Source organism: Elephantulus edwardii, unplaced genomic scaffold (genome assembly GCF_000299155.1).
Source record: "Elephantulus edwardii isolate Elephantulus edwardi_28Jun2011 unplaced genomic scaffold, EleEdw1.0 scaffold00075, whole genome shotgun sequence".
Taxonomy (NCBI): domain Eukaryota; kingdom Metazoa; phylum Chordata; class Mammalia; order Macroscelidea; family Macroscelididae; genus Elephantulus; species Elephantulus edwardii.
In genome coordinates this window covers 9,233,314-9,258,641 of record NW_006399825.1, presented here as the reverse complement: position 1 = coordinate 9,258,641, position 25,328 = coordinate 9,233,314, and the positions used below count along the sequence as shown (strand labels likewise).

Below are 25,328 nucleotides of genomic sequence, written 5' to 3'. Positions count from 1 at the left end.
TAGAGCAATTTGAACTTCCTCCTTCATCACCATAGGCTCTTGCTCATATGTCATTTCATGAAATTCTTCTGTGTCAGCCAGTTCCTTCTGATACAGTGACTCTGTGTATTCCTTCCATCTTCTCTTGATACTTCCTGGATCATTTAACATTCTACCCAAAGTATCCTTAAGTATTGCCACCTGCCATTACAGTACAAAAAAAATAAATAAATAAAAAATAAAAATCTTCTCATGAATAATCAATACCAAAGGAAAATATTTCAAAATACTGGCGGGTTTTTTTTTTTTAGAATATAAACAGCAAAGTGTTTAAGTTCAATAGTATTCTGAGGATTCAATCTAAAGATAATAACACATTCTTTAAGTTTTGCACCATTCCCAGCCTTTTATAAGCTATTCCCTTGTTAACCTAAACCAGTTACATCTCTTCTAATTTTGCTGTTACCATTTTGATCCTCTATTGCTGGCTCTTAAAAAAGCATAATGCTCAAGGTTGACCTGTTTAACTAGTTAAGCTAAACTTATCATTAGGTTTTAGAACAACTTTAGGAGCTATTTTTTAATTTAAGATTTAAAGATTATTTCAAGGAAATAGTTTCCGAGCTTTAGCCGCTCTACATGACTCCAGAAAGTCTAGGATTCATGTGAATTTTAAATTCCTGCTTTTTGATCAAGAATCTTTGATCAGAATGTTCAGTGATGGTAGCTGAGTATCATCTAGTTCTTCTGGTCTCATAGCAAAGAAGGCCACTGTCCAAGGAGGTAGTTTGCTACTCATTCCATGTTGTTGTTACTATGTACCAGGTTTTCAGAGTCAGAAAAACCACACAGGAGGAGATTGCCCATCTTTTTCTCCAGGAATGGCTGGTGGATTTGGACCACAGTCCTTTAGTGGTGGTGCAGTTCCTTACGCACTGGGTCACTATTGCTCCTACTATTTCTGACTTTCCTCCTTGTGTTGCTTTGGTTGTACCTTGGATAGTTGCTTGCTAGCTTTAAGATCTCATGCAATGTGCAGTGAACTAGAAGGTAGAACAGAAGCAGTTAACTGGAATTTCCTATGCAAACGTGAGGTTGTACATATGCAGCCTCAGCAGCTACTTTTTATTTTTGTCATTGTTTTAAATCTATCACACAACTTTTGTCAGTTCAGCTTTTTATGGTTGTACAACTTACTGACAGTGTTTACAATAGTCAGCCATGCAATCCTGCCTTAAGTAATTGTATTTTTATCATCACCCTTGAACTTCATCTTTCCTACTCCTGGTAACCGTTAATAACTAGTTTCTGTACCTTTGCCTTTTTTTCTTTTTATATAAGTGGCATCATACACAATTTGTTCTTTTCTGATTGGCCTCTTTGCATACTGTAGCACTAGCCACACTGTAGCATGTGGCAAGACTTCCTTTCTCATACTGAGTATTCCATTGTATGTGCACTTAGCCATTCATCTATTGATGAACATTTAGGTTATTGCTACCTTTTGGCTCTTGTGAATGACATTTTTGGCTTCAATGAACATTTCTTTTTGAAAGTCTGCTTCCGAGTATTTTTTTTATATATATACCTAAGTTTGGAATTGCTATACATGTTCTGGGTTTTGGTTTTGAGGCAATATCACAGTTTTCTGCAGTGACTATCATTTTGCATTCTCACCAGCAATGAAAACTTGATTTCTCCACAACTTCCCTACAATTTGTAATTTCTTTTTCTTTAACCTTGGCCATCCTGGTCAGAGTGGGAGTCTATCGGTATCTCATTGTAGTTTTGCCTTGCGTCTCTGTTATGGCTATTTGCTGAGCACCTTTTCATGTGTTTGAATTTATTTTTTGGTGAAATGTATCCTTAGGTCCTGTGATTGTGTTGGTTTTTTGTGGTTTAATTTTTTTTATTTTATGTATATTTTGGTTATTAGATTTTTGTTGGATATGTGATTCCTAAGATACATACCAAGGTTTCTTGCAGGTTTAGTAGAATACAAAGTAAGTTATAGACCAGAATGATTGGTAGATAAACTTGAGTTTTATTTGTGAAGAGGAAAGACAGCTCTAAAGAATAGCCTTCTTTTAAAATGAAACTGGCATATTTTCTATAAAACTGATACCTATTATAGTGTGATACCTCAGGATTATATTTAGCATCAACTTAGCATGTGCTATTTTGACTTTTTATTTGCCTGTTGGAATATGAACAATGGTTTTATCAGAGATGTGCTTTTTTAATCATTCTGTTTTATATATTGGTTTTTCATCTTTCTAGTCAGATTGATTTGAGTTGGGTCAAGGGCATGGGGATGAGTTAAGAATTATTTACTGAGAATTTTTTAATATATTTGTGTATGTCTGTCCACCTGTAGAAAATATACTCATTATGAAAGTTCAAACAATTTAAGAGTTAAAGTGAAAATTCCTCTCAGAAGGAACCTAGCTTTTATCAGAAGTCCAGCATTCAGTTGGAGACAGGGAGATGCTAGGAGAGATGGTAACATCTCTGCTTGGGTCAGAGTCTCCCCCCAAAAAGTCCTATTTGCCCCAAAATACATAGTACATATAATGACTTCATGGGTACAGATAACAGTGTTTAATGTGAGCCTGTAAAGTTGGAGTTCATTGCCTATAAGATGTGGTTAACAAACTAGAGACAAGGAAAAGATGTTAAAGTGTTATATCTACCTACCTGCCTATCTATCCTGCTCTCAGCTGCCTTTCTCAGAGTGGGTAAGAAGTGGTCTTAACAGTCCAGGAACTTGGATCAATATGTATTTGTTACGATGTAGTCTACTCTGATTGTATTTAAAAAAAAAAAAAACCACACAAAAAAAAACACAACACTGAAGCTATCTTAGGTGTTATGTCAGTTCCACCTAATGGTGACCCTGTGTTCAATAGGATTAAATGCTGCCTGGTCCTACACCACCTTCACAATCCCTGTCATGCTTCAGGCTTTTGAGGAACTTTGTGTCAGTATGCCACTTTATGTCAGTCTACCTCTTTGAAGGTCTTGGGGACATTACTACCCAAACTGCTGATCTAAACATAATACTATGGTTCATCTTTCTTTTTCCTTCCTCTGTGAAAGCCAACCAGAATGGACTTAACAGTAGAAGAATCTGTCTCTTCCTTCTTGGCTTTTTTAGATACTGTGCTTCCAGGCATGTCTCATTTGTTATCTGTCTCATTTAAGCTTCATCCCTTGGTTAGGCACTTTACTCTGTAAAAGCCAAGTAAAAGAGAAGTCTGTTTGAATTCTAAAACAATGCATTAGCATATCCTAATTTTTTTTCCACAAGAATCATTGAAAAAGTATAATCACTTGTAGAAAAGTAGTTATTTAATGTTTCCCCCAGTAGCTTGATAATTTTGCCTTCCCACAGCAGTACAAAGTTTTGATTTCTCCATGACCTCACCAAAATTTGTCATTTCTTTTTTTTCTTAGTGGGAATCAGAAGTGTGTAATGATTCCTCATTGTAGTTTTCATCTTTTGTCTATTGTGGCTAGTTTTGAGCCCTGTTTTAAGGAGCCCTATTTGAGTGATGATGAGACGATCAGGTAATTTTCTCTTATTAAGATTTCTGCCTGGAGGCCCCTCTATTCTGTAGAGTTAGTATGAATTAGAATCATCTCAACAGCATACATAAAGTTTGGCATGAAAATACTAATGTATAGAATAATATCCTTTAATAATCTCATGAAATCCATCAGTAGTAATGATTATTTGTGTTGTTTAAATTACAGTTTATTATAGTTGAAAGAAAATTGTTTAAAAGGCTCTCTATATCTTGATCACTGTGAAGTATATGCAGCAGTTTATGTGCCAGTATTATTGTGGTGGTTTATGTTCACACTGATTGAAACAATAAAACAACAGTTTGCAAATTTAAATGGAATTATATGTTAAAAATATATGTAAGAATTTAATAATAAAAGATTAGTGCTAAAATATATCTTTATAGTTTTGTTGTTTTCTTTTCAGGTGGCATTTAAGGGTTAGTGTGAATTTGGAATTTTATATACAAAAGTGAGATTATCTTTTACAGGTATTACTATGGCCAATTAAAAGACACTTGCAGAGTCTTAAGAAAATTCAGTAAGAGTATGATTATAAATATTATAATGGGAAAGAATGCCTGCTAACTGAGCTACTGGAACCAATGAAATGTATCGTTAAATTCCTCTTATTTAAATAGTTTTGAGGCTAACTTTTTGTGAAAATACTGTGGTAAACTGTGATGTGCAACACAGACAGACAATAACTTCAATTCACTTCCCTCGTTTCCTTCACCTTACAGTACTATCCCAGGATAAATGTGTGGATTTTGAGGTCTTGGGAAGGAAAACCTAATTGGGCTTACTTAGTAAACCCTAATAACAAAACTCTAATTGATTTATTATCAAGGGAAATAACCTACTGGCATTAAATTTCAAATTATTAGCATATATAACCTTTTACTACTCTGAAGTGTTAACTTTAAGCATATAGCTTTCTAATTGAAGTTGTTGTTGTTGTTGTTGTTGTTGTTTACCGTCAGAACCGACCCATATCTGACCCTCCAGCAGGTTTTCAGAGTCAGTTAATCTCACAGGAGGAGATTGCCCATCCTTCTCCCACAGAGCAGCTGGTGGTGTGCTTTCGGGATTACAGTGCAGCTTCTTGCTACTAGGCCGCCAGAGCTCAATAAATTAAAGAGAGCTACTTAATCTGAAATGTTGTGGTTATTATTACTTGATTTCTCATTTGCTGCTGGTACATGTCCCTTCAAATTCTAATGACTGGCTTGTTACCTTTCAGTGAAATGTACCCACTTGGTGTTTTAATTACAGATTTCTGTGGCCAGTGAGTGATGTTTAAAGTGGAAAAGTCTAGCTTTCATAAATATTTTTTCAAATGCATACTTCCAACAGATTTCATTCATTTTTGTTGCATTTCTTGGAAGTAATGGGAGATTTTTTTCATCTTTGCCCCTTTATCTTATTTTAGGTATCTTTTGTATTATTTAGTTTTGAGGTTATTGAAGAGAGCTGGTAAATGACCCTTTTTGAATGAAAATGGAAATACGATGCTTTAAATTTAAATATGATATTTTAAAAGTAAAAAATCATTTTAGAGGTATTCAGACATTTTGCTGGTTATTGAAAAAGAGAGGAATAAATATAAAAAGAGGAGAAATTGAAATAATAGGAGCTTTGTGGGCAAGTCTGCTGTCAGGGACCTCTCCAACATATTTAGAAATAGTGATGCCAGTTTACAGACTAATGTGTGCCGAATTCACCTGCTGTGTATCAGAGAGCTCGACAGGAAAAGAGGATGAAAGAAGAATCATTGATGCCCTTGAGTTATGTGTGGAGAAGAATACGGAATATCCCATGGACTGCCAAAAGAACAGATAGATGTCTTGGAGAATGTACAGCCAGAGTGCCCTTTGGTGACAAAGATGGCAAAATTTCATCTGTCATACATCGGACATGTAGCTAAGTGAGGCTGTTTCTTGGAATGGGACGTCATGCTTGGAAAGCTGGAGGGTCAGCAAGGAGAAGACGACCACCAACAAGATGGATTGACACAGTGACTACAGTAATGGCTCAAGTGGTCAGCAGAGATGACGAGATGGCACAGGTTAGGGCAGAGCTCACAGGGTAATTGTGAGTCACACTGTACTTGATGGCAACTAGCAGCAACTACACTAGATGGTTCTGTGTTCAGTATTGTGTGTTATAGGTTTTCACTGAGTTTGCACAGCACTTTGTGGAATGGGCACTGTTGTTTCATGCCAAAGAGTCAATTCTGATTCCGAGAAACCTCAAGTGACAGAGTAGACCTGCCCTCCGTGTTTTCTCAACTACACCAACTACCCTGCAGCTGCTCTCTGGGAACAAGGTGGACAGTCAACTCCCATACGATCTACGACCTCAGAAGGGTCAGCTCTGAGTTACTTCCGACTCAGTGGTACATTACAATCTTGAGAAGTGATTGTCAGGTCTTTTCTTCTATTCAGTGGCTGATTGGTTCAAACCACAGACTTTTTGCTTCGCAGCTCAGCACTAAACCACTGCTCAGAGGCTCCTTAGAATAAAATGTATTACCCTTATTTAAGAGCAATTAAGAACTGAGGCAGTGAGTCAGTTAATAACTTAACATTTAGTATTTAGTGCTTAATAACTTGAACTCTGCTGGTCTGGTTGCAGAGTTTATGGTATCATACCATGCTGCTGTTTCACAGAATTGATGGAAAGATGGTCCATTGCTTTCAAATCCAGACCTGGAGACTACACAGCAGGCGAAAAGGGCCGATTTATGCAGTAACAGCCCCATCTTGTGGTGTGATTTAGTATAACCTCAGAAAAATCTAAAGATCTTATCACTTAAAAGAAATAAGGGCTTTCTGGTGACCTTGTGTATAAGGAGTTGTGCCACCAACACAAAGATAAACAGTTCAGATCCACCAGCTGCTCCACAGGAGAAAGATGGACAGTCTCTTTCCACGCAACAGTCTCTTTTCAGGCTCTGAAAACTTGATAAGAGGTCCAACTATGAGAATGCTCTGACCAGACAACACATAACAACATAGCAAATGGAATGAGCTGAGACTTACAGAAAATTTATGTGAGGGCTTTGGTTGTTTTCCACTCCTACTCTATTATTAAAGTTATCACCTGTTATTATTTCTCATGTTGAGAAAAAATTACTATGAATAGCTCCGTTTTTTACATGGTAAAATAGGCTAAACAAAAAGAGTCACATTGTCAGCAAATGACTGAGCAGGGACTTGTACCTCCGCGGTCCAACTTCAGAGCCACATTACTCTTCATTTGTGGAGAATCCGTTATACATGATATTTGAAGCCCTATTGTGTAAGTATAGATCTGTTTGATGTAGTATAATAAATGGTGTTAACTATCAAAAGGAAGTGTTTTATTTGTATTCACCACTTTGGTATAGATTGTTTCTTGAGTGCAGTTTGGCTCCTGTGTTTAAAGACGGGCTTTTCAATAAACCCCACCTTTTCTGTTTACCCAACTTTTCTAATACCAAAATCCAGTGAGAGAAATCTGGCTTATAAATGGTAATTCAGTGGTACAAGTATCACTGATTGAGTTCAAGAAAGTGATTCACAACTTAACATTGCAGAGATTTGTGAAGGTTTTTTTAGAGTTTAGTGGAAAATTGATAATTTTATAGCACATGAAATTTTGGGGGTCTGAGAAAGTTTACAGTAAAATTTATAAGACAGATTGACCCTCAAATTAATTTTTCTTTAATGTTTTAAGTACAGCTTTTAGATTTAAGAGGTTAGTGGTAAAGATTATTTTGAGAATGACAAACTTTTTGTTAGGAAATTATTTGAATCGGATGGAAAAAAGTTAATCAACACTAAATAAGCTATTGTTTCATATCCTTTTTTATCTTCTTTAATATAACTGTATAAATCAAGTTCAATATTTATTTACATATGTACATACAAAACTTAAAGATTTGATAAACTTTTTTGTCACTTCACATATATACATTCTTCTTGGTAAGGATGTATTGAATTTTAATAATATAGCCCATAAGCAGTCTTCTCATGTTGAACACATTAGAGCTAGATTTTTACATTTTACCAATAAGCCTTTGGAAATATATGATGAAAACTATATATGATTGAATCTAGTTAGAATAGATTTTTTAAAAAGAGAAAATAAAACTTTCTGTTTTGAGATGTCAAAGAGATAAAAAAAAGCAAGAATAATACAAAGAACTGCTGGAAATCATTGCCTGTTTTCACTAGTTTATGACTTTTTCCCCTACATTTACTTTATCATTCTCTTTACATAATTACATACAATCTTCTCCTGAGCCATTTGAGAATAGGCTGCATTTATCATACTTTTGTAACCCTTAATACATATACCAACACAGAACTTTATAGATATGGTATCCAATTTCAATCCATACTGTTAAATCTCAGCTCAGCTTTGACCACTTCTTGACAGCTTACGGATATTAGAGATAGAGATTTTAAAGGTTTCCATTGACAGAGTAGCTAAAACAGGACTATGACATTTGTTTAAGGAACAAACACAGATAGGGGGAAAGTGAAAGATGATCTTGATGTGGCTAAGTATTTATCTTGAAGACTAAGAAGAAATATCTATTAAGTGTGTTCCATAAATGTTTCTTGCCTAGGCATTGGACTAGGCTATAAGGGATAAAACTATAAACATAATGCACAGTGTCTTGTGATGCTGTGATGGAAATACCAGAAAATCCTCCCAGTTAAAGATTAATGATGATTTGGAGAATGCATTATACCTCAAAGAATTAAAGCTTTGAGGAATAATCTGGACATAGCTTGCAGGGACTTAAGGGCTAGAGAAATGCCAATTTAGCCCTAGAAAGGAGAAAGTCAATTACCAAGAGGAGGGGTGCTCAAAATAGTATATTACTATCTTTGCCCACACTCCCTAAGGACTTGTAGACCTTCAAAGACTAGAGAAGGAATGCTTGAGACCTAGAACAGGTTAGCTCTGGAAGAAAAACCTTCTATCTTCATGTAGAACTAACGGTTACACTGTTTTAGTGATGATGATCGTCGTAATGTTTTCTTAGCAGTAAAGGAAAGAAAATTCAAAGTTAAATGCTTGGAGGAAGTAAAACTGCTTGAAACCAACTTGGAGGAGATGGCTTGTGAATGGGGGAGAAAGATTATGAAAGCTGTCAAGAAGTGGTCAAGGCCCAATTGAGATTTAACAGTATAGATTTATATTGGATACCATATCTACAGAGTTCTGTGTTGGTATACTGTTGTCTCACAGAGTGAGATTATACTTAAGTTATAAAGGTTAGGATCATCCAGTTTTCTTTATTTTTGCATAAAAGAATGAAATGTAATTGCATGCCACTTTTCATTACTATTTTGTTTTAACAGTTCATTTCTGTGATCATTTCCCTTCCTCCTGCATGATGATGAGTGCTGCCTTTTCCCTCCTCTTTTACCTATCATTTTCTCCCTTCCTGCATTTTCACAGCATGCTATTTCTCTGAGATGTCCCAGCAAGCAGGCCAAGCGTCATATTGACTTCACTGAAGAACAGGCTGAGCTGACTCCTGTAAGTTATACAAACCTGCCTATGAGATGACTTAAATATCAGTGGAGAGGAATGCGTTCATTAGAAATACTGATGTTGAGCTAGCCTACTAGACAAAAGCATGCTTAGCTTCATTTTATTTGGCTCAACAATCAATGTGCATGGTAACGGTGGTCAAGAACTCAAAAGATGTAGCACATTGGGGAAATCTTCTACAAAGAACCTCTTTAAAGTGCTGAAGAACAGGGTGGTCAGCTTAAGGACTAAGGTGCACCTGATCTAAACCGTGGTACTTTCCATTGTTTTGTATGCATCTGAAAGTTGGACAGTGAATAAGGAAGAAGTATGAAGGATCAATGCCTTTGAGTTCTAGTGCTGGCAGAGTTTGTAATATCCCATGGGTCCAAACGAACAAACAAGTTGATCTTGCAACCAGGTTGCTCCTTAAAGGCTTACATACTTTGAACTTGTTGTCTTTGGGATAAGACACATACTGGGAAGGATCAGGATTAGAGACAGAAAGGAAGGCCCTCCAGGATTGACATGGTGAAGACGACAGTGTGCTTGACCATGGAGGAGGTTGTAGGGATGGTCCAGTATAGCACAAGGTTCAGATCTGCTAATCTGAGGGGTCACTGTGACTTGTAGTTGACTCAGCAGCACCTAATACAACAGCAACTTCATCTCTAACCACCTTTTTAAAGCCAACATTTTGAAGCATCAACTATACTGTCTACAGTCAACTACAGTTGTCCTGTCGTTTCCTTATTTCTTCTCTCCGGTGGTTCACAGCCCTTTCAGAGTCATTATCCCCTTTTTCAGAAAATAATTTGTAATACTGTCTTCATCATCTTAAATTATATCCATAGGCAATAATGTAACCTACCTACATATGTTTTTGTTATCTACCCTTGATTTGGAATGGACTCCTAGCTGGCCCTCCAGCAGGTTTTCAGAGCATAAAGTTGCACGGGAAAAGATTTCCCATCTTTCTCCCTTGGAGCACCTGGTGAACTTGAACCACTTGCTTCTTGGTTGGCAATGCAACTTCTTACAACTAAGCCACCAGAATTGCCTACATATACTTTTTTAAATCAACTTAATGCCCTAACACTGAAAGAATAACCAATTTATAATAAAATGTCGGTTCTTGGCCGCCACTGTCTTAGAAGGCATAATGAAGTAGTTACAATGTAAATATTTTCATTTAAGAGAAAAGATTGCAAGTTGTGTTTTTACAGGAAGTCTAGGAAAGATAAAGAGCAAACATGGGGGGGACCAGAATGAAGTATGTAATGACAGGGAAGATGTGTAAGGTAGGAGAAAAAGGGACGTAGCTTAACTGAAGTAAGGATAATATACTAAGACCGTCCATGGTAGAGAAAATGGACAAGTCAAGTCCAAATATCTTGCAAATGAGTCTTATTTATAATAGTGATAGTTGGTTTTTAAACTGTTAACTACTTAATATTTTAAGTAAGACAATAGCAATGTGAAGTATTTTAAAATAATCTTCATTAATGAAAGTTGACATTTCTTCGCTTTCTATTCTAATAAATTTAATTGAATTTTTTCTTAATTCTGTTCAAAGGAATTCCAGATTTCTAATCTCATTTACTTGCATGTGACTGATAGAACACATACTTTTCAAACAAGATACACTAATTTCCTAGCACTGTGATCAACTCTTGATAAAGTTTCTGTACAGATGAAGAAAATGCAGTCTTTCCCTAACTTATATTGCATTCCTGGAAAATTCATTGAAAGTTAAAACTATTACAAAAATACTTTGTGTTTGTATGTTAAGTGAACAGACAACTAGTATTTCTGGCTTCCTTCTCAACAAATACTAGATGCACACACATACTTTGTTGTAATAACCCAGAATGTCCCCAGCATTTTCTGAAATCTCTGGAGGCCGGTTCTTCCCCTTTGAGAACCCTTGGTCTTGAATATCTGTTATTTGCTCCCTCTCTCTCCTCCTTTCCTAGCTGCTTCTTACTCATATTCTTTATGTTTTTCCAGGGATACTTAACTGAACCACTAATTTTGGGTTACTCAATTCCTACTTCAGATACCACCTGATACACTGTACTGTAATGTGTAATGGCCCATTTCACGTGTCTGTACCTCCCTATTAAACGAAACTATAAAGGCAAGGAAGGAACCCATATCTGAGTCACTTTTATATCTCCAGTGCCTAACATAGTTTTAGGTTCAAAGTTGAAACTTAACATGTAGTTGAATAAATGAAATGAAGGGGGGGGAAATTGAAGAGAGTGAAATTGATGAAAAAGAATGGATTTTGTATTCATAGTTGTTGTGTGCTATTGATGCGGAACTGACCCATAGCTGACCCTCCAGTGAGTTTTTAGAGGTGGTAAATCACACAGGAGGAGATTGCCCATCCTTCTCCTACGGAACACCTGATGGATTTGGACCACATGCTTTTGGGATTATAGCTCAGCTTCTTAGAACTAGTCTACCAGAGCTCCCATGTATTCATAATAATAATGATGTGTGGGAAAATCGAAAACAACTGTTTCTATAATGTTATATGTACATTTTCATTACCACCGACACATACCAAGACTGAGGGCTGGCTGGACACAGTGCCCCACATTGAGTTTGCCCTCTCTTCCACTGAGTTCTCCAACGATATGCCCCTCTTCTCAGCTGTCTTGAATCCTCCAGTAACCAGTTTCCTACCAGCGTTTTCCACCTTTCTGAGGAAGTCAGAATCCTAGGAGTTGTGTGTGACTGGCACCACTGGAGAGATAGTAAGGAAGATGTTTGTTTCTTAGGAGTTTAGACATTCCCTCTTTCTGCTCCAGATGCTGTAGTTTAGATAGAGACCTGAGCTCCTTCCCTCTAGCAAGCAAGCAGTGACTGTGCTACGCACAAATGACTGGAAAGTATGATCATGTTCAACTATTGGTCTCCTTTTTTTAGATGCGTATTTTGAGGTGACCAATCATGGTGATTAACTTTTTTTAAGCAATTTAAATATTTTGATACTTTTAAATTAAAGATTTTTCTGCTTCTGAGTCTTTAAACAATGCAATTAAATATTGTTACCACTTATTGACTGTAAATAGTTGTTGGTTTTGTGTTTTTGTGGATTAGTTTTTTGTTGTTTTTTGTTATTGTTGTTTTTTAGTGCCACCATTTACAGTGACTTTAGTTCAAGGATTTGTTGAGTTAGTCTTATAAGACTTATTTTTTAAAAATTTGTCTGGAATTCTGTTTAACAAACCTTAGTTTGCCTATTACTATTTTATTCCACTTTCTGAGGGGACATTTTTCAGAGATGTTATCTTTCTAAGTAAGATAAAGTAAGTAGGAATAGCTTTTTAAGAAATTATTTACCATATTATCTTTGTAAGCTTGCCTTTTTACCCCCAGTTAGATATAAATTGCAAAAAATAAATGGGAGTAAGAACAGTGAGCACTTACGTTACTCTTTACTTGCAACTAAAAAGAGTACGTTGCAGCACAGCCCTATTAGTATAGCATAATTCATATGCAAGATGAGTTAGTAGTTTACCGAAATGAGTGATGTCCGTTGTTGCTATTGTTGTTAAGTGCCATTGAGTCGTAGACTCACAGCGACCTTATGAATGAAAGACCTGAGCACTTACATAACTTTCATCATTTCTCCAAGTTCATGGAATTTCCAGAGGCAAGCTATTTCAGAAGTGGATGCCACTCCTGCTTCCAGCTTGTTTTAATCAGGGAGCTCCACCAAATACTGTCCGCCATGGCTAATCCTTTTTGCATTAGACACACCAATGTCACAGTGTTTATCATCACAACAACCACAGGTTACGTCTGTACAGCAAATGCATAGACCAGTGCTAGACCACTTAGAAGAATGTTCGACAAAAAAACAATTTAAACCAAGCCTGAGGACCACAGATTAAAATCACCCACCTTTGGCTTGGTAGCATCACTTTCTACCCACTAGGCCAACAGAGCTCCCTCTGTGTTTGTTGTTGTTAAGTGCCGTCGAGTAGACAACTCATAGTGGCCCTATGAACGAAAGACCTGAACACTTGTATAACTTTTTCATTGTTCCTCTGAGTTCATAGAGTGTCCATTAGGTAATAATTTATGATGTCTTTTAGGTAGTAATTTATGGATTTTTTCCCTTTTGCAATATTTACTCTTGGATAAATATGTATACCAGTTTTACAAAGAATATAATCCTAATTTTATTCTTACCCAGAAAATAGTATTTAAGACTACCAAGGTCTTCTATAAGCTTCAGTAAACAAGAAAGAATATATCCAGTAGTTGTTATTCTTCCACACATTTTACTCATGATGTGCATAGTGTGTCACGGTGCCAGTGATAATAAGGTCAGCAGTTTGAATCTCCAGACATTCTGTGGAAGGAGAATGGGCACTCTCCTCCTGTAAAGACTAAACAGCCTTGGGAACCTGATGGATGATCACTCTGAGTCAGAATCGACTCAGCAGCAGTGTTCTAGAAAGCAAACTGGCTCTATGGATTGATTTATTTCTTTTTAGTGTATTTTCTGTTTTCAGTGAGGTACCAACGTGAGTCTGCTGGGACATACCCACTGGCATAGATGATTCTTTCCTTGCTCACCCTTCCCACTTTGTCGATACAGTTCATTAGTGTAAAAAGGAGATCAGTTACAGAGACTCATTCTTGCTTTGTCTATATTTTAAATACATAAAACCTCTACTGATTTCTGTTGCCTTGTTTTGTTTTTCTCTCTTTTTTTCTGCACAAGCACTCCTATCTGGACAGGGAAACCTCCCTTCTTCTGCGAAACATTGCAGGAAAACCTTCTCATTTGCTGACCAAGGTGATAATTTCTTCTGTCCTCCTGAATGTAACTATTTATTACCTTGTAGGTTAGAATGTAATTTCTGGGTTTTATTGTACTGTCAGGTTATTACTTATTTCAGTGCCTTTGTCCTTAAAGAGGTGCTCTTTTATTTAGTGAAAGTTACTATTTACTGATCATAGTGACCATCAGAGAAATATTGAGAATAGAACCTATTTTCACAAATTTTTCCTTAGTCTTTTGCATTTTTTAAATGCCTGACCGTCTTCCTAAATATGTGGCATTTGTTTGCCTAGTTCCCTAATGTATTGTACTTTAAAGTTAATCTTAAACACTGATTTCATTTCACTAGTAATGGTTATTTATATTGCGAGTTTATTCACCAGACATTGTTTTCTAATTATTGTTTGCATTATCATCACCTTGTTTAATTGAAATGTTTACTGATACGAACAATTTTCATTTACATTAGCATAATTAAGAAAGAAGGCTGCAATTTTAATTCTTGGTTCTCTACTCTTGGAATATTTGGATGAGTTCACCTGGATTTTCCTCAGCTGATACATTTTTGTCAGTTTAAAATCTTCTTAGCCAAGGAATTAGAGAAAAACTGAATCAATATCAAGTCATGGCTTTACCTTATTACATTATTTAAATAGCATTAAATGTTAAGAATTTCAGATATTCGTGAATAGTTTCTAAAGAATATAATAATTATAGGTATGTTTAAGTTATTCAATCTTAGGGGATTTTTGTTTTGTTTTCTTTTTCATATGTTTTATAAATCCTTTCCTGAAATTAGAATCTCCTAAGAAGCCATTAAAAAAATTCCCACTTCTCTACCTGTTGTTTTTTTTCTTTTCTTTTTTCTCTTGTTGTTTACTGTCAAATCGGTTCCAGCTGGCACAGGAGAAGATCGCCCCTCCCTTCTCCAGTGGAGCATCTGGTGGATTCAAATTGTATACCTTTGGGATTACAGTGCAGCTTCTTATCGCTAGGCTACCAGAGCTCGCTCCCCTACCTGTTTTGTTTTGTTGTTGGTTTTTTGGGCGTACATTTATCTCTTTAAAACAGATGGAGGGAGAGTGAAGCTTGAAGATCAGAAAAGTATAGACTCTTTCTCTTAGTCTCTTACTTTTTTGGAGTTTAAGCTCATAGCTTCACCTAGGATCTCTAATCCAAATGAGATTTCTTCCCCTCTGAGGAGGGCCCTACATTTCCATATTACTGCTAAACATTTCCTGGAAGGAGTCTGCACCTCACCAGCACCTGAAATCACCCAGGTCTCCTGCTTACTTACCCACTCTGTAGTATCTCAGAATGCATATCTGTTCCCTTGTTACGACATTTCTATTTCTGTCATTCTTCCAGATACTCAGATTTAAGCCCCTTCTGCTTTCCCCCCACCAACTTATTTCCTGAATCCTCTAGTGGAATCTGCCATATTTATTGAGTTCATTAATTTCATTGTCTTTGCTGATACACATTTTTATATTTTATTGTACTACCACCATTGTGTATCTGAAAGAAAGCTACTTACCTAACATTCTTTGGGCATATTGCTAGAAGAGGCTATTCCTTGGTCATCATGTTTAGAAAAGTGGTAGAGGAGAGGAAGATCCTCAACCAAATAGATTGACGCAGTGACTACAGAAACAGGCTTGAGTGTGTCAGAGACTGAGAGAATGACATAAGATAGAACAGGGTTCAGATCTGTTGGTCATAGACTCGCTATGAGTTGTATTCCACAGCACCTTACAATAACTATTAACTGAGCTGTGCCATATACAGGGGATACAGCATTAGGTAGAAGGGATATCTTATTCCTGACTCTGAGTTTGTAGCCTACTTATGAATATAAAAAACATTGATAAGCAAACTTTTTAAAAAAATTCAGTATTATAGTAAATGTTAACACAGGAAACAAAGCAAAGCAGTAGAGAATAATTCAGGTGATAAATAAGAGAAAGCTGTCCTAGTGATGTAACAGGTACAGTAAAGCCTGAAGGCCAAGAAGAAGCCAGCCTACAGAGTAGTTGGGAAGTGTTCCATGTAGATAAGCCAAAGGAGCAAGAGCTTGGCATGTATTAGAAACTGAAAAAATACCATGTTGCTGGATCTACCGTGGTTGAATGAAGGTACAGATGCCCTGATTTGGATTGGAGAAATAGGAGCCAGATCTTTCAAGCCGTGCCCGTGTTTCACCACATTCTCCCTCCCCCAAGTGCAGTGGGAAACTATTGAAAAAAAGAAATTCATTCCACAAATGTTTACTGAATTGCTACAAGTGCCAGACATTGTTTACAGTACTAGAAATATGTCAGTGAATAAAACTCTTACCATAGGGAGAGTTATTCTTGACAAGAACCGATGCAGTCGATAAATTCTCGTCTCCTTCTGCCTAAGAGATGCTGATAGTGAGCACAATATCAGAGCCAGTCCTGCCTTTATTGTCTCCCACTCTCCCATTATCTAAATGGCAGGATTGGTATACACGGTCAACATCTGGCTCTGGCTACAGAGTATATACTGCCTTGCTTACATGAAACGAGAAATTTGAGCAAAAAATGGGATTTAATAACGTAGAACCTAATAAACGAGGTTGGGATGGGAGTTTATGGGAGAGAGTGTCAAGGAGGAGGTCTTAAACAACTTAAAACCGCAGGAGCCCATCCAGTGAGCTTAGTTATTAGACTCATGCCCGTGCTCGCTGGACTAGAGCACCTCACTGTTTTAGAGCTAAAACGAGTTTTTAGCACCTTTTTTTAACCATCTTTTTTGCCGCCCAACTGCCTTTACTCAAAGAACATGCTTCCCTCCTGATATGTCTGAAGAGCGTTCTGATGCTATAGGCTAACCCAAAGACTTTTTGTCTCCGATGTTTCAAATACACCAGTGGCTCCATGGGAGAAACATGGGCAGTCTTCTCTTGTTGTAATTGACAGCCTTGGAAACCTAGTGGAGTATCACTGTGAACCAGTTTAATGGCAATTAGTTTCAATTTTTGCATTAAACTGGGAGCATGTAACACTCAGAGAATTAACACAGTATCAGTGTGCTTAGCTCATATTCAGGAAGGGGAAGTTTTGGGGTTTTATTTTTCCCCATCACTGATACAGTTGTCACAGTGTTGTTGTTACTGGAATAACTATGTAACCATCCCAGTTCTAGCCCCAGGGAGCCAGGCAGTTTCTTCTAGGAGTGGCTTGGTACCAGCAGGGGACTGTGTCACCATAAAGGGAATGTTGGTGATATGTTGCCCTCTAATCTCTGGATGTCATTGACAAAGTCTTCCCTAACTTTCAGTGTGATGTAAAACAGCGATCTTTGTCACTCTAGTCCTTTACCCTACTTTATTTTTCCCAACTGTATGACTTACCACTACTTGACATTTTGTTAGCTATTATCTTCTCTCATTAAACTCTGTGAGAGCTGGAACTCTGTTTTCTGAACCCTAGCCAAGGCTAGCACATTGTCTTAGCATACTTCTGCCAAATGAAAGAAAGTTTTGTAAACTCATGTAATGTTAACTGTCATTTTCATTTGCTTGAGAAAAGTTAGAGAGCTGCTGTTATTACTGAAAGGGTTTTCTTGTTTTGTTTTGTCAGGAAGTATTTATGGGTATTCCAGAGTTAAGCTATGACCCTGAAGGACAGAAGAGACATTATGGTAGAAGGAACAATTAGTTATTTGTTAGCTGCTTATATTATCTTAGAAAGAATTTTTCTAAGCTTTGGTTAATCTGTACAACTGAGAAAATAATAATATTGCCTTGAATTTTTACTAAGGATTGAATGAAATACTGTTAAACATGCCTAGTACATGTAAAAGTTTAATTATTCTGTTAATGTTAGTTCTTTCTTCAGAGAAGACAAAATCTATGATTTCATAATTACTTCCAAGGAAATAAACTAGTTGTTATTTTGTTTCTAAGCTATTTTGTAGAATAGTGCATTTAATGGTCATTCAACTATTTACATCACTCCAGTGTTCTACTTGAATTATTTCAGTTTTACATAATTTTTAATGTTGCACTTTGTGACATAAACTAGATTCTGAAGAAACTCCTAATTATTACTATCTCCTTCATTTCAATCAGATTTGTTTTGAACCCACAAAGCCTAAATCATTAGTTAAAATCATTCCCTAGCCATCCCTTAACAACTGTAATTCTTTACTCAAGGTATTTTAAGTTTTACACCAAAGAGAATGTTCTAACACTTTGTAACCACAGCATTGGCTTTCATTTAATCCTAAAATCTGCACCTAGTTTTTGTCCTCTATGTAAATTTGAGGAGGTTGGCATTTGATGGCCATTGATAGCTCCACAGGAGTTTTTCAGGTTGAAAATGCACTCTCTTATTCAAGAGAAGGAGTAGGAGAGAAAGTAAACTTATGCTGGTGAAGAATCTTTTACTTAGGTTTAGGATGGTCATGGAAAAACAGTGACAAAATAAGAGAAAGTCAAAAGATAAAGGGCAGATGAATTAAGGAGATTAAATTTATGAATTGTCAGCTTTCAGTAGAGAAAGAATATAAGGTTAAATAAAGTATTGTCCTTATTTACTAAATCTGATTCTATAGACATTGAACATACTTTTGAATTCCTAAAGAAGCTTTTGGAGATCTTCTGAAATATATAAGTAAAACTCATCAGCACAGATTAACTCATCTTGTGTCTATCACCCCTCTAAGAGCCTAAAACAATTCTCCCCCTCCCCTTTGAAGAATAGACATAATTAGATGTATAGTTCTGTGTTAAAACTACACAAAATTCAAATGTAGAAACTATTTGTTTAATCTCAGATGTGTGGTAAAGCAATGTGCTAGGCTTTGTTTTAGGTTTAGAAATGAAGAGTTCCTGCTTTTGAGGAGTTTAGTGTGTGTGTGAAAGAGAGAGAGTGAGGAGGGAGAGAGAGATGGAGGGAGAAGAAGGGGAGGAACAGAGAGAAAGTAAAGATAATAAATAACAGATGATATGTTAGCCAGTGACTTAAATGGAAAAATAAAGCAGGGTAATGGAATAAAAAGTGGCAAAGACTACTGTATTGTACCAGACTGGGCATTAGAGGATACTTCTAAAATGGTACCCAGAGACTTCAGGACATTAGATCACCAATGTGTCCTTTGTCCAATACTCACATTTACAAATGACTGATTGTCAAAGAATATACTCCATTATAAAATCTAATTCTTTTTTAAAATTTTTATTCTTTTTCATGTGTACTGTCAAATTGGATTTGACTGGTACAGGAGGAGATTGCCTCTCTTTCTCCAGCAGAGCATCTGGTGGATTAGAATCTCATACCTCTGATAAAATCTAATTCTTAAAGAGGAACAATTTTTACCACATGGAAGAATAGCTGTATTTGAGTTGTACAGACAGCTCCACCTCGCTGCTTTTCATAAAAATTTTTTCTTATTGATGGCTATAAAAATTATAATTTGTTGTAAGGGTCATATATATCTCTTGTTTGTTTAATACTTTTCTCCAGTATATTAGCCTTTTCTCTTAACCTATAGAATTGAAACTGACCTATGCGTTTACGCTAATGCAGTAGTCTAACGACTTTTTGTAGTTGTTTGAAAAGATAGTTATTGCTGTTATTGTGTACCATAGAGTTGGAACTGACCCATAGCTGACCCTCCAGTGGTTTTCAGAGGCAGTTAATTGCACCGGAGGAGTCTGCCCATCCACACAGAAGGAAACTGCCCATCCTTCTCCTGTGGAACAGCTGGTGGCCTCGAACCGTGCTTTGGTGATTGCAGTGCAGCTTTTTGCCACTAGGCCACAGATTGTATTCTCTTCACTTATCAAGTATCTTCTTGTCTGTTGTTTCACATTTACAATAGTAAAATAGCTACTGTCTGACTTGCCGAAGGAGAATAAAGCTGGCAGTGATGGTTAAAGTTATGTGAAAAAAAAGTTACGGTTAAAGTTATGCGTCCTTCATTTTCACATAACAACAGTTTTTGCATATTCACCTAGTCTGTGGAACCTAACCTTGCCAATAAGTGAGGAATGAGTGTATATTAATATAAAATCCAAATGAACCAAACCCACTGATGTTGAATAGATTCTCACTCTCTTGGGTTTCAGTAGCAACTATACTGGGTTTCAGAACTAGCTGATGGATTTGAACCTGTCACTTTCTGATTAGCTGTGGTGCAATATGTAATGTATCACACCAATATGAACATTATTTTTAAATTTATAATCAATATTAGAATGTACTGCCAACCCAAAGGCAGGAGGTTCAAATCCACCAACTACTCCCTAGGAGAAAAATGGGCCTTCTCCTGTGTGATTTACAGCCTCTGAAAACCCACTGGGGGGGTCAGTCTGTTCCAGGTCGACGGCATTGAGTTTTTTGAGTTTTAGAATACAGTGCTTAATTTAGTTTTATTTTAAAATGTCATTTTTTACTTTGAAGACAGCACCAAAACTTATTTAAGCTTCTGTAGAGTAATAATATTGGGGACAAAATGTTGATCTTTTAAGAGTTCACACTTGTATTTGGACTTAGACAAATCATTATCCTATATAACAGTTTTTCCTCATATATGCTGAAATTAAAATTTACCTTTCATGGACCTGAAACTTGAAATTATGGCCTGCTGAATTTTTCTTCTAATAGTTATATGTGATACTATAAGGATATGGCAGATGAGCTCTAAGGTCATTTATCCCATTGAGAAAAGACTCAAAAACTTGGTTCCTGGGAAAAAAATCTGTCAAGTAACTGATTTCCTAAAAACTACTGGAAAATTCTAGTATCTAAAAAAATTTTGGGGGGGGTAGTGCTCTCCTCAAGAATTAGTCATTTAACTATTGATGAATTTAAACTTAGGGGGAAACATTAACATATTTATTATAGTTAATATGTTTATTTACATAAAAGTAACTTTTTTAAAGAGAGGGTGATCTAAATCTTTTAGTCAAAGGAGTATGTCTATAATAGTATGTGAATCAAGTCTTATCTTACCCCTCTCTGTTGTTAAAATAAAGAGCTTTGTTCTCTGCCTAATTGGGTTTACAGATAGTATTTCAAGACCTTGGTCATTATGTTAATTCACTGGCTCCTTTCATTGAAAGGGATTAGATTTCTGGCAAACAAGACCATTGCCTTCCCTAACCACTGTTTTCTTCTCTGTTCAGCTGAGTAGTAAATACTAAGCTTGAAATGAGGGGAGACAGCTCAAAAATGGGAAGAGAAGTAGTTCATAAACAAGACCGCCAACAGAATTTGGAACGGATGAATCAACTTTTTGTTTTTGTTTTTGCCCTGGAAGCTTTGGCTTTTTAATGAAGAATAACACATAGTTTATATTTTTTCAATCACAATTCAAAGAGGCTAAATTTTGACTTAATGTCATTAGAATTTTCTTTTTATTGTTTGAGCCTTAAATATAGGAATAGATAGTATAGCAATTTGTATTTTTTTCTTAGATTATTTAATCAAGAGCTTAAAAACAGAAGATAATATTTTTTTAGAAAAAGGTTTACCTACGTGAGTTTTCATTTTTTAATTGGAGATTAATGCTACAGTATATTATGGCCTATTGCTGGAAATTACAAGTAAGTACTAGTGTTTAAAATACTGTATGTTATTTTGGGGAAAAAATAGACAAATGGTTTAATTTTAGTTCCTGAACATTTTCTTACTACTCATAATTGTAAGTATTTTGGAAATTAATTTATGTGAAAATTATAAAAATTTAAAATACTTTCATTTAAAAACCCTTTTGATTAATGGATGGCAACAAATTTGAGTTGACTAACATGACATTCATTATATTATGAACTTCGAAAGAATAAAACTTGAGCTACAGAAGCAGATGGCTTTACTTGTACTGGTATGCTAATGAAACAGTATACTAAGGTTAAATATTATACCAATGAAACAGCATGCCAATATTAACTTTTTTCATAACTGTAAAGAAATAGATTCATAATGGGATTTTGCTGTAGATACATTTATGGTGATAACATTTTCAGAGCAAACCATTAGCATGCAAAAGATCACCCATTATTTAAAAGGTGTATAAGTTCTGAGTTGAGGGATTATGGTAGTGTATCAAATTGGTAAATCCACAAGTTGTCTTTATCTGCACCAGAACCTAAAATTTATCTGCTTTAGTTTATCAAAATTAAACTTACTATTTTATTGTAATATGAGGCCTATTTGAATCTGTCTTTTGTGCCTCTCTTTCAATATTGAGTTTCAAGTGTTATTTTTAAAGTGTGCTTTACATAAGTGTATAAAACAGTATGCTTAAGAACACTCAGTGCTGGGAGCATCCTTAAGAATTAAAAGCCTTCTCCAGAATTCTCATCATTTCAGCATTAGTTTATCCAAATACTTTGTATTCGCAGGAAGAACAGGCAGCAAAACTGAAAGCTGAGAAGATCAGAGTTGCCCTAGAGAAAATTAAAGAGGCACAAGTGAAAAAGGTGATATGTGGGCTTTTTCTATTTGGGGATTTTTATCTGTTTTTTAAAAAAGGATTTATTTATTTCTATAATGCACCTCTACGATGTAGAAAGATATGGGAATAGTCCTTCCAAATAATACATTTTTCAATTACTTTCTAGTTGTTTCTAAATGTTCCTTAAAGAATTTTGAACTATTATATGAGTTTGTTAACTATTAAAATCTTACCTTATAATTTTTAAAAATATAATGCTTTACATTTAGGCCACTGAATGACTAGATTTTTATCTTCTCTTAATAAAGTCATTATTAATGTTGAAGATACAGTAGTCAGAACATTATTTGCTAGTAGGAGAAATCCTTTTCTAGAATGCCTTTTTTTTTGTTTACTTCAGATTTCTTTTTCACCTGTTGTAGCTGGTGATTAGAGTTCACATGTCTGATGACAGCTCTAAAACAATGATGGTGGATGAGAGGCAGACAGTGAGACAGGTGCTGGATAACCTGATGGACAAATCCCACTGTGGTTACAGTTCAGACTGGTCGCTAGTAGAAACCATCTCTGAGTTACAAATGGGTTAGTAATAACATCATTTTCTTTAATCACCTTTAAAGTTTTCTGTTATTCCGACAGTTTTCATGTTTATAAAAGCACTTTTAAACATATATATATATATATATATAATATTTTATGACTTCTCCCCCCCCCCAAATATTTTTAAAGTCTTTGAATATAAAATCATTTCCAGGTCACTTTAGACTTTCTTATGGTTTAAAACAGTTTGTTGTTGTGTACCGTAGCATTGGACCCATAGCTGACCCTCGGGCGGGTTTTCAGAGGCAGCTAGTCAGAGGCAGTTGCCCATCCTTCTCCCACAAAGGAGCTGGTGGCCTTTGGAATTCCAGTGCATCTTCTTGCCACTAAGCCACCAGAGCTCCCTTAAAGTAGTTAAGGAAGAAAAATTTCATAAAATAAGAACTGTACATATCCCCACATTCAGGAAAGACCATTATATTTATTTGCATATGTGTGTAAAAAAACCCCAAAACCCTTTATATTAATGTTTGTCTTTCAGAAGAAATATTTGAAGCATAGCTTATGTATGAAGTCTTAGTTTCTGATAATTTTATAATTTGGGGTAGTGGTTTCTAACTAAAAATTTCTTTCATTTTTCATTCTCTTATTAACTTCTAATTTTAAAAAAATGCTTTGGGTGAGTCTAATGTAGTGACTATGGAAGTCCTGAAATAATTATCAATTTTATTAAACCAATCATGAATTTCCACTTGCTATTTTACTTTAAGAGTGTGTGTGTGTGTGTGGGTGTGTGTGTGTGTGGGTGTGTGTTTGCTCTTACTCTTATTTTTCAGTATCTGACCACACTCTTCAGAGAAATAAACATATAATTGTTACTCCTTTTTCCTATGATGCATACAACTTTCTCCATAAACTAGACCACAGAGTATTAGAAGTTTATTAATGTGTGTAGAAATACATTTTGTTAACTTTCATCTGTAGCTTTCCTAGAGAACTTAGCGTTTGCATTCATAAACAATAGCATAATCATAAGAGGAATATGTATCACTGCTAATTTTTAGGATATTATCAGGATAATAATGACATGTTTCTGAAATTTTTATGAAGTTGACTGTAATGTTTTAGTGGGAACTCCAGTGACCAAATCCTTATCAGGTTGCACTGCTAACCCCAGGGTGGTTTCAATCCACTAGAGTTCCGGGGAGGAAAGATGGGTAGCCCTCTCCCATGTGATTCACAGCATCTGAAAACTCACTGGGACCAGCTGGAAGTTGGTTCCGACTTCACAGTAATAAGTTTTGAGTTTGAGATAATGTTTTAAGTAACTGTTAATTAATGAAATGAAAATTAGTGTACCAGCTCCGTATAGCATTGTGCTCCCAATATAATATTTGGACATTCAGCACTTATTGAATGAATAAAGTAGGCTATAAATTGTGTTGTTATCTCATTTTTCATTCTTGTGGTGCTCTTTTCTCAAGTGTAATGATTTGTGAAAACAAGAGTCAAATTCAGACCATATGATTGTAGAGTCCATCCTCTTCCTCAGTGTGTTATATTACATAGTCCTTGTGAAAGATTTTTATCTTAGAATGAAAGCTGGAAGGGTCCTTGCTCAGTACAGGTGGTTTCCAGGTTACAAGATTCATTCCTGTGCCTTTAAGAATTCATAGGTAAGTCAGAACAAAGATATACAGTTCTTAATTAGCCTTACTTTAGTGCTTTAGGCCTTTCCAATTATTTAAAAGCTTCACATGCAACAAGTGAAGGTGATATGATGAAGAGTTTGTGACAAGTGTGATCAGTTCAGTCATTGCAAAGCGAGGGCAGATTTATATAGTATTAAAGGATAAGTATGCATCCATTGGGCCTTTATAACCCAGGCACTCCCTGTACTGTGTGATTAAGCACCTGGTGTGGTTGACATTTGTGTGGGGGAATAAATAGGAAAGCAGTCAGGTGACTGTAATAGGGTCTGAGAACAGAAGTGTTCAACTTGAAAATGTTGTGTGCTGTCAAATCAGAACTGACCCATAGCTGACCCTCTGGTAGCTTTTCAAAGGCTGTAAATCACATGGGAAGAGATCGCACATCTTTCTTCTGTGGAACAACTGGTATATTCAAACCATGTGCCTTTTCATTGGCAGCACAACTCTTCCCACTAGACCAGCAACTTGAGAGTAAGGGCTAGTAAAGGAGGGGATTTGCTCACTCTGGTAACATGAGTGTACAGTGGCACACCATAAGAGCTAAAAGAGCTGAAATGGGTTAGTCCCTTTAGACTCCTAAAACTGAGTCCCATTTGTGTGTGTGTGTGTGTGTGTGTGTGTGTGTGTGTGTGTGTGTGTGTGTGAAAAATTTATATTTATAATTAGCCAGCTGGACTCAATTTAGATGATCCCAATTTTGTTGGCAACATCCAAAGCATCATAGTCAGGAGCAAGTCAAACATAAGCCTTCTTGTCTCCAT

At 36.0% G+C, this 25,328-nt stretch overlaps 1 protein-coding gene across 1 annotated transcript in view; it reads left to right on the top strand.

The window, feature by feature from the left end:
* The window catches only part of RAPH1 (Ras association (RalGDS/AF-6) and pleckstrin homology domains 1), a 58,686-nt gene that overhangs the window by 8,994 nt on the left and 24,364 nt on the right, over positions 1-25,328 (top strand). The window contains exons 4-7 of the mRNA XM_006889106.1: positions 9,007-9,087; positions 13,829-13,903; positions 22,263-22,340; positions 22,738-22,897. Coding sequence (XP_006889168.1) covers positions 9,007-9,087; positions 13,829-13,903; positions 22,263-22,340; positions 22,738-22,897 — 394 coding nt within the window. The remainder of the gene's footprint in view (positions 1-9,006; positions 9,088-13,828; positions 13,904-22,262; positions 22,341-22,737; positions 22,898-25,328) is intronic.